Below are 13,802 nucleotides of genomic sequence, written 5' to 3' on the forward strand. Positions count from 1 at the left end.
TTATTTCTTTTAGGTTAAGCACCCGGCCCAGGTTTATAGACTGTTCTTCTTGAAGTGACACTGGCTTGACCCTGATGTTGATTTCATACACTTCAGATAATAAGACTGAAAACATAGTTTATCTTCAACCTCATTCAAAGCTCTCTATTTTTTTGCAATAAAAATCATATTTATTTATCAAAATAGCATATTTTACCAAGACATGAAAAATGAAAATGACAAAGTAAGATATACATTCCTGTCTATCTTTGGCACGTTTCACGAATTTGTTCAATAGAAAGGCCATACTTGCAAATTCCATTTGAGCAGAAAGCACTGTCTCTTTCTTTCTTTTGTGTTTTTAAAATATTTTTCTTGGAGTATAGGTGCTTTACAATGTTATTAGTTTCAGGTGTACAACAAAGTTAATTAGTTACACACATACATATATCCACTCTTTTTTTTAGATTCTTTTCCCATATGTACAGAGCATTACAGAGAATTGAGTAGAGCTCCCTGTGCTATATACAGCAGGTTCTTAATGGTTATCTATTTTCTTAAGAAAAGCTTTTTATTTTGTATTGGGGTACAGCCAATTAATATTTTGATAGCTTCAGGTGAACGGCAAAGGGACTTGGCTCTAGATATACATGTATCAACTCTACCCCAAACTCCCCTCCCATCCATGCTGCCATATAACATTGAACAGAGTTCCATGTGCTATACAATGAATTCTTGCTGGTTATCCATTAAAAATTTAGCAGTGTATAAAGCTCCGTTTCTTTCTAATGGAGCTTTCTCACTTAAAATTTGATTCTGGCGTAATTTTAATAAATCTACTGCTTAGACCATATTTACCTCGCAGTCAGAGGAGTAAAGCTCTTAGTCTGTTTCCTACGTTTTCAATACCGTGACAAAAAACTTTGTTACCTTGGTGTAATCTCTAGTCCAGGGTAAGGTAAATGCTTCCTCAAGTCATTAATTTTGCAGCCTCTCTCTCTTTTATAGCCTTCCAGAATAATCTTAGGTCTTTTGATTAAAAAAAATATATATTTTTGCTTATTTTATGTCCTAATTTTTAATAATATTTTCTTTTTTATTTTCTGAAAAGCTTTCCAGTGAGTCATTATAGAAACTTATAGATATGTCTACCCAGGACTTTATGCCTGTTTTTCTTTTTTTAAACTTATTTTTGTTTTTATTTTATTTTTATTAGTTGGAGGCTAATTACTTTACAATATTGTAGTGGTTTTTGCCATACATTGACATGAATCAGCCATGGATTTACATGTATTCCCCATCCCGATGCCCCCTCCCACCTCCCTCTCCACCCGATCCCTCTGGGTCTTCCCAGTGGCACTTGTCTCATGCATCCAACCTGGGCTGGTGATCTGTTTCACACTTGATAATTTACATGTTTCGATTATGCCTGTTTTTTGATAACAGAAGTCATTTGTGGATGTGTGTGTATGTTTTATTATTTTTTTCAACCAGATCAAAGTTGTAAAATTAAGTAATGGTTTGCATAATTTTTCAATACAAGCTGCAAGTGGTAGTTTGGGCCAGAAACATTTCAGTCAACAGTTATTTTTGTGCTTGAGCTGAAGATCAATTCACGTTTAATGTCTATTTTTAAGACCTTGCTCCCCTCCACATTTTCTCTTTTGTTTTATCCTAAATGAGAATATACATATAGTACAAAGGGCTAAAAATAAACATGAAGAAGGCCGATGAAGAAAAACTAAAATAGGAACATAAGATAAAGACATGGTGTGTTACAATGAGCTATTCATTTAGCAGTCTATTTTCAGAAAATAGTGAGATTTGTGCTATTTTATTTTTTACATAAAAATCCTTCACTAAAATTGTATAAAAACGATTTTGAAAGTCAAATACAGTTTGCTTCAAGCGATCTTATTTGAGTCTTTGTGATAAATTCAGCTATATTTCGATGATAACTCTTCCTGTGTAACACTTAGGTGGATGCAGTTGTTTAAAAATGATTAAACTGGACAACAGCTTGTGATTTGAGCCAAAGTGGTGTAGAAGTTAAGAACCTGACGAGTCAGAAGAGGTGAAAATCCCTGATGTAGCAAGTGATGTAACCTTGGGCAAGTTACTTGGTTCCTGCTTAGACCTCATTCTTTTAATTTCTAAATTGGGGAAAATAATAATTGCTACTTCATGGAATTGCTACGAACAGTAGGTGAATTAATCCACATTGTGAGTTTAGCCCAGTTAACACACTTGCTACCTCCTGTCTTTACTGTTACTTTCCTCCTTATCAACCTCAATCTCAAGAAGGTCCTGAGCCCTTTCTCCAGCTGGAAGTGTACAGGATCCACACTTTGCTTTTAGTTTTGCAGTGAAGTGAAAAAAAGACATGAAAGTGTTAATCCCTCAGTTGTGTCTGACTCTTTTGACCTCATGAACTGTACCCCACCAGGCTCCTCTGTCCATGGAATTTTCCAGGCAAGAATACTGGAGTGGATTGCCATTCCATTCTCCAGGGGATCTTCCTGACCCAGGGATTGAACCTGGGACTCCTGCATTGCAGTCAGATTCTTAACTGTCTGAGCCACCAGGAACTTTTGCTGTAACTACACGTTATATCACCTCGATCATAAAGTTCAGTGGATTATTTTTCCACTTAAGAAGTGAAGGCCAGATTTATCATGGGAAAAGAGATTTTATTTCTGGGGAAATAAGAGATGTTAAATCTGGGGAAGAAACTTGCAAACCTTTGAAAGCAGCAGTAACATATTAGCAGAAAAGACTTGGAGGTCAATACAGGAAGATATTAATAAATTTACTCTTTTGTTTTGGTGAGTGCTCTTTGTGGTTTCCTTTTATTTTTTAATGTATGTGCAAGTTTAGCTCCTTGAGAAAATAACAGTATCTTAATTACCAGAATATGGTGGGCTTGCAATAAATATTTGTGGAACAAATGGAATTGTTTTGGACAATATGTAAATTTTATGATTAATAGTAATTAGTCTAAAAATATAAGATTTCTATATTAGTAACAATTGGTTATTTAAATTTTGACCCTTATGAATGAGTTTACTGGGAGACATTTTCACTAGAATTGTCTTTAAAAATAATCTGTTTTTGCAGGTGGTTGTACCCAGAAGCCCTTTCCAGGCCAAAGGACTTCTTTTATCATGCATAGAGGATAAAAATCCTTGTATATTTTTTGAACCTAAAATACTTTACAGGGCAGCAGGTAAATATTTCCTTTATTTTATATTTATAAACATCTTTATGCATTTTTTTTTGGCACAGCTCAAAATTAGAATTTTTCTTTAATAAGCTTGATTTGTATTTCCATTTTGGAAAAAGTTTCTGATTTCTTCTATACTTAGTTTGTCCTCATCTGTATATTTTAAGTTAACTTTAGGGGAAATCCTCTAGCTATTTAAATCTTAATTTTGGAAACAAAGAAGCAATATGAAGTGGTAGCAAGAATGTAGGGATTATGTTTGGCTACACAGTAGATGTTAAGTGGATGTGAGTTGAATGAAAAGGTGAATGAACTCATTGTACTAAATAATAAATGCCCTTTTAGCCAAAGTGTGTCCATAGGTCTTCATCTAAATTAGGATTCCTTTGAGAGTGAAATCGTTGTTCAGTCACTCAGTCATGTGACCTCATGGACTGCAGCACACCAGGCTTCCCTGTCCTTTACCATCTCCCAGAGCTTGCTCAAACTCATGTCCATTGAGTCAGTGATGCCATCCAACCATCTCGTCCTCTGCTGTCCCCTTCTCCTCCTGCCTTCAGTCTTTCCCAGCATCAGAGTCTTTTCCAGTGAGTCAGCTCTTCACATCAGGTGGCCAAAGTATTGGAGCTTCAGTTTCAGCATTGGTCCTTCAAAATGAATATTCAGAGTTGATTTCCATTAGGATTGACTGTTTTGGTCTCCTTGCTGTCCAAGGGACTCTAAAGAGTCTTCTCTAGCACCCCAGTTTGAAAGAGAGTGAAGGGGCCACAATTAAGCTGTAACATAAGGTCTACACTGGGATGGGCATCTGAGGCAGACGATGTGTTTGATCACCCTCCTTCTAGCTCAGAATCATCATTCTGTAAACACTAATCCATGATAGCTACTTTTTCAGCCATAATGTACATTTGATCATCAAACTGTTTATTCTGCCTAATGTGTATTTTGATTTTGAATTTGAGAAACATTGCTTTGGCAAATCATTCTTTTCCTTGAATAGTTAAGCTGAGAAACATTTTGTTTTATGGTGATGTGAATTATGTACATTTAAATGCAGGTGTAAAGATATTAAGTGTTCAGTTGTATAGATTTGGCAGTCTTATGTGTCTACATAACCACTATGTAAAATAAGACTGAAAAATTTTCATGGCTCCAGGAAGCTCCTTCCTGCCTTCTCCCTGCCAATTCCTTCTCCCTGCCAATTCCTTCTCCCTGCCAATCCCTTCTCCCTATCCCAAACTTAGCCACTTTCTAATTGCTTTTAGCACTGATTGTTGCACACAGTTTTGGGCTTCATATACACAAATCAGTGCTGTATATATTCTTTTGTGTTTGCCTTCTTTAGCTCAGCAGGATAGTTTTGAGATTCATTCATAATGTTACTTGTATCAGGGCTTTATTCCTTATTGCTGAGTAGCATTTCCATTGTATGAATATTTCACAGTTTATCCCTTTCTTTGCTGACAAACAAATGACCATCATTGTTTTTAGTTTTTGTCTATTTTGTACAAGGCTGCTCTGGACATTCTTGCACAAGTGTTTTTGTGAACATGTTTCTTTCTTTTTTAGAGGTGGTGGTGGGGAAATAAACATCTAGGAATAGAATTGGTGTGCCACAGAGTAGATGTAGATTGAATGTTCTAAGAATCTACTGAAGAGTTTTTCAGAGTGGTTTTGCCATTTTATATTTCCCTTGGAAATTTGTCAGATTTTCAGTTGCTCTTAAGCATACTTTAAATTGAATCTGCATACTTTTTAAGAGCTCTACTATTATCTATCCCATTATAGAATGAAAAGTGACTAACAAAACAATTTCTAATCTTAGGTGAATAGGAAAACATCAGTGTTATACAGAGTAGCTGTTTGATTTCTAATTAATTTGAATACTCTATGAGTATTGTATTTGTCAGGCTAACCAATTCAGGCTAATCAATTAATACAGGTTTTTTTTTCAGTATTTAATAAATAGAGACTGAGTAAGAAACATTTACAAAATATTCCCTTTGTTACAGATTTTGAAATTGGGATTGGTGAGGGAAACGTTTAATGTTACAGGATTCCAGCTAAGAGAATGAGCTTGAGAAATTTGTTTTAGGTTTGGCACTGAGAGCAATTATGAAAGAGCCAGATGAGGATTGGGACTCAAAAGTTTTTCTTCAGTTTCCCTGTGATTATGTGCCATTTCAGGGACTTGTTTTTGTTGTTGTGTTGTGGTTTGGTTTTTCTGTCCACTCCCCGTGACTTGCAGGGTCTTAGTTCCTTGATGAGGAATTGAACCTGATTCCTTGGCAGTGCTAGCCCTGAGACCTGACCACTTGACTGCCAGGGAATTCCTTCAGGGACTCATAACTGAATCTTTTCTTGATCCCAATCTTGTGTGTTAGTCCCTCAGTCAGGGCCGACTCTTTGTGACCCCATGGACTTTAGCCTACCAGGCTCCTTTGTCCATGAATTCTCTAGGCAAGAATACTGGAGTGGGTTGCCGTTCCCTTCTCCAGGAGATCTTCCCAACCCAGGGACTGAACCCTGGTCTTCTGCATTGCAGGCAGATTTTTTACCGTGTGAGCCGCCAGGGAAGTTCCTTGATCCCCAATGTCTCGGTAAAGACTAAAGAAGTGTTAGTTCTTTTATGGCTAGAGAACTTCTCCATAGATGAAAGTAGGCTTGGAAATGAGTTAGCTACCAGAGTCTTTATATAAATCTTTATATGAGTGGTTATTAAGGTTGATCCCCAGGGCCAGCCACAGAAGCTTTGTGGGAGCTTCTGAGTAATCCAGGTTGTCAGGCTTCAATTCAAGGGCCTGCTGAATCAGAACTGCTGGGGACTGCCCAGCTTGCTCCATCTTCACAGTCTTTCAGGTTCTTCTGACTCATGCTAACTTTTTTCTTTTTTTTTGCATTTCATTTACTTTATTGGAAAGAGAGAAAGCCATAACCACAGTATTGTCTATAGAAATCAGCTTCTCAAAAGTCCATAAATTTAGGATGAAGGAGAGCAAAATATGTTCACCCCCGAATACACCACTTTGGAATATTGATTATTTTGAATTCAAGTTACTAAAAAAACAGCAGGTGCCAGGACACTCTGACCCTCCATTGTCCCATGAAAGCAGGAAATAAATCTTCCATGTGAAACTACCCTCGCTGTGTCAGGAGGTTACAATGTGTCCTTATCACCAGATATAGGGACTTTTGGGCCAAGAAGGCTGGATAAGCACATCTTGTCACTTTCCCACTAATTTGTTACCCCAAACCCAAACTCCTTTGTTTTGCCAATTCTTCATGAGTAACTTTTGAGAATCAGAGTATACTGTCAGTTTGGAAGTAATAGTTATCCCCATTTATTTATCACCAGTGGTTCTTATGTAGAATTCAGGATGCCTTTAACCCATAGTTATCTTAGATTCGACCTCTGGTTCAAATCTGTGTCTTGTAGCTGAGCATAGTTTGGTTTCTGCTTTTTGGTTGGGGAATCGGGGCTCTGAATGTTCTGACATTGATTCTTCAATTGCTGCCTGCACGCAGCCCAAAGTTCTCTAGCTCTATCAGTTAATTCTCAGGTCTGCTTTATACCTGCGGAGGAAACTCTAAAATTAAAGTTGTTTGGAATGATATAAAAAAGCTATCAAAATGGATTATTTTGATTCAATAATCTGGATTATCATGCTGGGTGGAAGACAGTTCTGACAGAGTCTAATAGATAAAAGAAGGTGCTTCAGATTTATTTGAAAGATCAGAATAGCCTGATAATTTCTAAGTGGTGATAATAGGAAGACTTGTAGTATTCATAAGCACTAACTTAATAGATTGAATTTTTCCCCTACATTCATTCTTCTTGAATTTTCAGCATACATTTGGGAATAGTTAAAACAAAGGGGACTAAAGATATGAGCCTTTACATTTAAATATTTTTAAAGAGTTTACATTGGGAAAGTTCATAGAGTAATAAATATAGATATATATTATTATATTACAAATACTATTCTGACAATTCTTTGTAAAACTGGGAGTTGTTTGGGAGTTGTGTTCATTATATAATCACTCATTTAAGTTAATTATCCAGTGATCTTAACACAGGGCTTCAGTGCCTGCCTATTAGTGCAGGAGACTTAAGGGATGCAGGTTCCAATCCTTGGGTCAGTAAGATCCCCTGGAGGAGGGCATGGCAACTTACCTCGGTATTCTTGCCTGGAAAATCCAATGGGAAGAGGAGCCTGGTGGGCTACAGTCCATAGGGTTGCAGAGTCGGACACAAATGAAGTGACTTACCACAGCACAGCACAATCTTAACTCAATGGGACATGGTCAAGTATAAAGAAGAACACAGAAGCTAACTGTTGAGTAGTCTGAGCCAATGTCAATAAAATCTATACAGGTAAGTCTTGATTTTGGATATGGATGATATCTTAAATACATAGATATATTCATGAATTATCCAATTTCAAAAAATTAGGCTGACAATAAAACCCATAATAAGACCTTAAGCCTGATGGAAATGAACCCCTCACATGAACATTCCACTGGGCAGTGAAGTGGCACCTCAGGCATCCAGGTACCAGGGCACTTCTGTCTGGCTTCTCTGTTGTCTTCAACATGGTCCCAGGTGGGTGCTCCATTCCCAACATCACAGATCCATTCCAGCCACCAGGAAGGGGAGAGGGAGTCTTCTCTTTGAAGAATGACATGGAAGTTGCACATATTAAATCTACTCCTATCCCATTGATCAGAACTTAATCACAGGGCCACAGCTCACCGCAAGAGAGGCTGACAGTGTAGTTGCATGTGTGTGCTCAGTCACCTTAGTTGTGTCCAACTGTTTGCAACCCCACTGGCCAAAAGCAAAGCTTGCCAGGCTCCTCTGTCCATGAGATTTTCCTGGCAAGAACACTGGAGTGGATTGCCATGCCCTCCTCCAGGGGATCTTCCCGACCCAGGGATCGAACCTGCATGTCCTGTGGATTCTTTCCCACTGAGCCACCGGGGAAACCGACAAGGTAGTTGATTGCTGGGCTGAAGACTAAGAATGTTGTTGTTACATAGTGATGGGAGACAGATATCGACAACTACCAATCCCTGCCACAGTTGCTTGCATGGTTTCCCAAAGAAGTTAACTACATTTTAAGGAGGGGGTAGAACTTTTAGGAAAAATAATATGGTTTGACTTGTTGTCTACTTCTAGGGATTTATTTCAGAGTATACTAATACAAGTCTGAGAAAATGATACATTGGTACAAATGGTTCATCACAGCACCATTTATAAGAACAAGAACTGGAAACACCTTACTTGTCCATTACTAGGGGGCTTGGGGTTGGTTGAGTAAATTAAACTGTATCCATCTGATGGATTATACTTCAGATCTCTGTATACTGCTGTGTCAGTCAGGGTCTGGTCAGGCCTCACAATAGACCCACGGATAACGTCCCTAAAAGAAGATAGAGTCTCTTTGAGGAGGAACAAGAATAGACAGTGATAACCCCTTTGAGACTTCAGATATTAGAATATCATATAAAGAATGCAAAAAAAAGTAGATTTTATATTTTAAAAAGGAGACACTTGAAATTAGAAATAGTAGACAAGCAAATTTAAATGTCTAAAATGTCTAGAAAAGAGAAATAAAAAAATGAAAGAAAAAAAATCCCTTCTGATTTAACCAGAAATTACAAACAGATAAAGGAAAAATTAGTAAACTAGAAGATAAGGTAAAAAAAAAAAATTTACCAGAAGGTCATCTAGAGAAGCAAAGAGGAGAATAGGAAAGATATTGAGTATGAAGGGAGAATGAGGAAATCTGAATATGTCTAAGGAACAGCGATCAGTGAGATTCCTGATAATGTTCATTAATAGAATTTTGCTGACAAAGAAGTTCCCTGGCGTGTTTTTGCCACTCTGATTGTAATCAGAACTAGATTGGTACAATAGGAAATATTTCAGGGGGGCCTCAGCTATTACTTATTTTCCCCTCTAGCATTTATTTTCCCAAATGTGGAGTCATTTTCTCTGTGATTCTTGAAGTATTTAAAAGATACTAGGTCAAGATTTCCTTAGGAAGCTAAAGTATTAAGCATCTAAAAAAATATAACTTGCTAACTCAAAGATGAATTTTCCCTTAATGGAGAATTTTTATCTATATATCACTAAATCCTATTCAGAAATGGTTCAGTTATAGAACATAATAGTTATTCAAGGCTTTAGCTTGTGCTCACAGCTGTCTCCCAGTAGTTAATTTTTCGGTGTCTATTGGTCCTTTATTTTTCTGTGGGACATCTTCCCATGGGCACTGCTTTTAGTGCATTGTATTTGGTTCTGAAGGAGCTGAACTCCATCATCTCAGGGAATGGGTATGTGGCTTCAGTCCAGCTATTCTGACTTTCCTGGGACTTTCTGTGTGGAGACGAAGCTGCACTTTCTGTGGGCAGTTTGCCTGGGGTGACCTGGGACTGCCAGCCATGTCACTTGGTAAATGATAAATGATGGTCTCTAGCAGAAGACTGTGAGGTCAAACACATGTGTTCGCTGTGGGTGGAGAGAAATAGGAACCCAGAGTGAAAATCCTCGCCATTCCTATTCTTTAGGTTAGTCCCTAGACTTCCCTGAGCTCCTTCTTTCTTTTTTTAAAAAATTATTTATATTTATTTATTTATTGGCTGTGCTGCATGGACTGTGGAATCTTAGTTCCCTGATCAGGGATTGAACCTGTACCCCCTGCAATGAAAGCACAGTCTTAACTACTGGACCACCAGGGAAGTCCCCTGAGTTCTTTATTTCTTGAATCTTAACTTGACTAATGGCTATGTCCCCTAGGTCCTTCTATTTAATCTCATTGTAAGTCAAACTGCCTTTGTGTTTCAGTCTTCCATAAACTTTGCTGATAAAAATTGGTAACCTGACTCATCTAACCTGATAGAGAAAAGATATTCTCTTTTAAAATGAAAATATCCCCAGTTGGATTACCAAGATAAGCCGTGGCCTTTCACAGCTTGATGTAAATGCTACTTTTGTCCTCATGCTAAAGCAGGATGCTCATCTGTTTATAATAGTACTTATTACTTCATAAGGTTGAGATAATCCATGTGTGTATTTACTCACTGTTTATGTACTTTTAAAATACTTATATGCTAGACACAATGCAGTATTGTGTAGGCCAGTTGTTAATCCTCATAATAACCTTGACAGAAATTGTTGCTATTACTACTTTATCCATGAGGAACCTGAGGATGAAACAACTGCCCAAATCCACACAAACAGGATTCAAATCCAGACAGTCCATCTCTCGAGTACTGGGCATATATTCACAGATGGTTCTATTTAATTGCCACAAAAGCTCTGCCAGGTGGTATTATCCAGAAACTGAAGTTGAGAGAGTTTAAGAAACTTGCTCACAGAGGAATGAGTGATAGAGTTAGGTTATATTTTATTTTTAGAGTTAGGTTTTAAACCAAGATGTTCTGACCCCAGAGGTGGCTTTTTGTCGAAAACCTTACCCTATTGCATCCCATTTAAACACCATTGAGTGGAGGGTATCATTGAAACAATCCTTCCTATAGTGTATGGTCCAAGGTTTGACTGTATACTGACTGCTTTAACTTCTCTATTGGCATAGGATGAATTTGCTTCTCTGAAAGTTATAAAAATTACATGACACAGTCCATTGTAGGCACAGGTGCTCTGTGCTGTCATTTAGGGACTTGGTCTCATGTTCCGAACTAGATGCAAAGGCAGCTGACAAATGTAGTTTTCCTGTATTTCAGGGAGAAGGGGTGGAACTGTTTGTGCCTGTCACAGCTCCTCTGAGACTCTTCGATCCCTCATTTTTGGACCTAGTCCCCAAACACTGTTCTATATTCAAATATCTGTACTGTGGTGACTCTCCTGTATGTCTGGTCCACAACATTTAGAAAGAATTTCTTGCAGTTCAGTCACTCACTTTTTATAGTACCAAGATGAAAAAGAGATCGGTCATCCATTCCTTAGGCAGCAATTTTCTTGAATTTTATTTCTACTTGTTTTGAATATACAATAGATATAAAACTTGTACCTTCTAAATCTGGAAGGAAAAAGGAAATAGTGCTTGGGAACACATATTCTGATTATGACATTTAAACTTTTAGAAAATGGCAGAGGGACATTTAGAAGAGGTAGATAAGGAAGAGCCATCTAGACAGTGTAAAAAATATACAAAGTAGTTTCAATTCAAAAAGAAAAATGGGTCAGTGACATTATCACATGTAAGCATCTTGTGGAGAAGCTGTTCTTAGTATGTCTTTTGAACTTTTTGGTTTTATTTAATTGAGTAATTCAAGACATTAGTGATACTGAAGTAAATATGACTTTCATCTCTGATTCTTCCTAGTGTGGAGAAATAAGACTAAAAGCTTTTGCTACCTTATTTCCTGAAATCATGCTATCCTTTCAGACAAAAATAGATCATAATGATAGCGAGGATTTTCTTTTCTTCTCTTGTAAGCAAATACACAGATTATATATGAATTCACACATTCTGAAGAGAAGAAAATTGTTTTAAGTAGTTTTTGGATGGTAGTAGACTTCAAAAATATTTCTGCCAAATACCAGTGTACACAAAAAAGAATTTGTATTTTTTGTTATAAATTTGTTTTGGTTGGCATCATTAAGCACATTATTTTTGTGCAGACTAGAACATTTAATCCTAAGCATGCTCACTGATAAGAATTAAGTTCCATCTGGTAATGAGAGAAAATTCATGTTAGATGTTAGTTTTTAAACTAAAATGATGCATAGGATTTAAAAAAGCAAATAATGTTATCAAAAATAGTAGTTCCTTACTTCAGCCTTTAGCAAATTCATGTTTCTTTCCCCACAGGCAATCATTTCTAGTAGTTTCTTGTAATATTTCATATCATCAGATTTGTATTAATAAATAATATGCTTACACAGCTTTTTAAAATTTTAGGCATTATAATTTAACTTTCTACTAGAATTTAGCCCATCTGTTCATGGCAAATAGAAGGGGAGAAAGTGGAAGCAGTGATAGATTTTATTTTCTTGGACTCCAAAATCACTATGGATGGTGACTGCATCAATGAAATTTAAAGATGCTTGCTTCTTGGAAGGAAAGCTATGACAAATCTAGACAGCATATTAAAAAGCAGAAACATCACTTTGCCAACAAAGGTCTGTATAATCAAAAGTAGAGTTTTTCTAGTACTCAGGTATGGATGTGAGAATTGGACCATAAAGAAGGATAAGTGCCGAAGAATTGATGTTTTCAAATTACAATACTGGAGAAGACTCTTGAGAGTCTCTTGGACTGCAAGGAGATCAAACCAGTCAATCCTAAAGGAAATCAATCCTGGATATTCATCGGAAGGACTGTTACTGAAGCTCCAATAGTTTCACCACCTGATGCAAAGAGCCGACTCATTGAAAAAGACCCTAATCTTTCCATCTGGGAAAGATTGAAGGCAAAAGAAGTGGGCAATAGAGGATGAGATGGTTAGAGAGTGTCACTGACTCAGTGAATTTGAGCAAACTTCAGGAGATAGGGGAGGACAGAGGAGCCTGGTGTGCTGCAGACCGTGGGGTCACCAAGAGTGAGATGTGACTTAATGACTGAACAACAGCAACAGCAAAGAATTGAGCCCCCTTCTTTCCCCCAGCTGTGCCATTGCTCCTCTTCAGAATATCCAAACTTTAAAAAAATCTCTCTATAGAATTATAGTGTATAACTTTTTAGTGTATAATTATAGTGTATAATTTTTGGTCAGGTCATTATTTAGTGTTCACATTGCTATGACTATATTGGTCTGATTCACAACTGAGCCAAAAAACGGTATGGTTTTATTTCCTCTTCGGTATACAGCACTTTGTCTTCTCTGAAATGTTTTTTTCTCTTCTCTTTTCATTTGCTTGATTTCTCATGTTTCTATGACTAATATAATTCCTACGATCCTCAATGTACTCTTGTTTTTTAATTATGTTCAGACACATTAGGTGGTCAGTCGGGTTCTTCTTTACCCCGTAGGCAACTCTCTTTTTTGGGGGCCATCGATTAATGTAGTTAAGATTGTAGGTTTTTGAACCAGACTGCCTGAGTTTGAAGTACTGACTCCACTGCTTACCAGTCAGGGACTTTTGGCAAGCTGTTCAACCTCTCTGTTTTAGTTGTCTCAGTTATGCAATGAGGATAATGACAGTACCTACCTCATCAAGTTGATTTAAAGATGAAATGAATAGATTTGAAGATACCAACACAATGAGAGTTCTCAGTGCTGCTTGTAGCTGATGTGACTCCCAAGGATAACTCAGTTCTATCCTTAGTCTCAATATGTGATTTTAAAAAATCTATTTTTATATCAGCTGCTTTATCTATACATGTGAGGGCAGTGATAAAATTTGCTCAATGCAACTTGGAAGTCCAAGAAAGTTCAATTACCCCATCTAAGCTACTTTAGTTTTCTCTTTTTTTTTCAATTAAAAAAAATATGCCTATTGAAAATAACATGTTTTAATATTTCAGTGCAGACAACATTATAGTTATGTGGTTAGCAATGCCTCACATTGTTTTCTTAAAAGGATTAGTTTTTTCTTATTATAGAGGTACCTCATGGTCGACTGGCAAGC

General features: G+C 37.0%; 1 protein-coding gene across 1 annotated transcript in view; it reads left to right on the plus strand.

The window, feature by feature from the left end:
- Nucleotides 1-13,802, plus strand: part of BCKDHB (branched chain keto acid dehydrogenase E1 subunit beta) — a 256,037-nt gene that overhangs the window by 57,149 nt on the left and 185,086 nt on the right. The window contains exon 6 of the mRNA XM_043889865.1: nt 3,097-3,205. Coding sequence (XP_043745800.1) covers nt 3,097-3,205 — 109 coding nt within the window. The remainder of the gene's footprint in view (nt 1-3,096; nt 3,206-13,802) is intronic.

This window comes from Cervus elaphus, chromosome 28 (assembly GCF_910594005.1).
Source record: "Cervus elaphus chromosome 28, mCerEla1.1, whole genome shotgun sequence".
Classification (NCBI taxonomy): domain Eukaryota; kingdom Metazoa; phylum Chordata; class Mammalia; order Artiodactyla; family Cervidae; genus Cervus; species Cervus elaphus.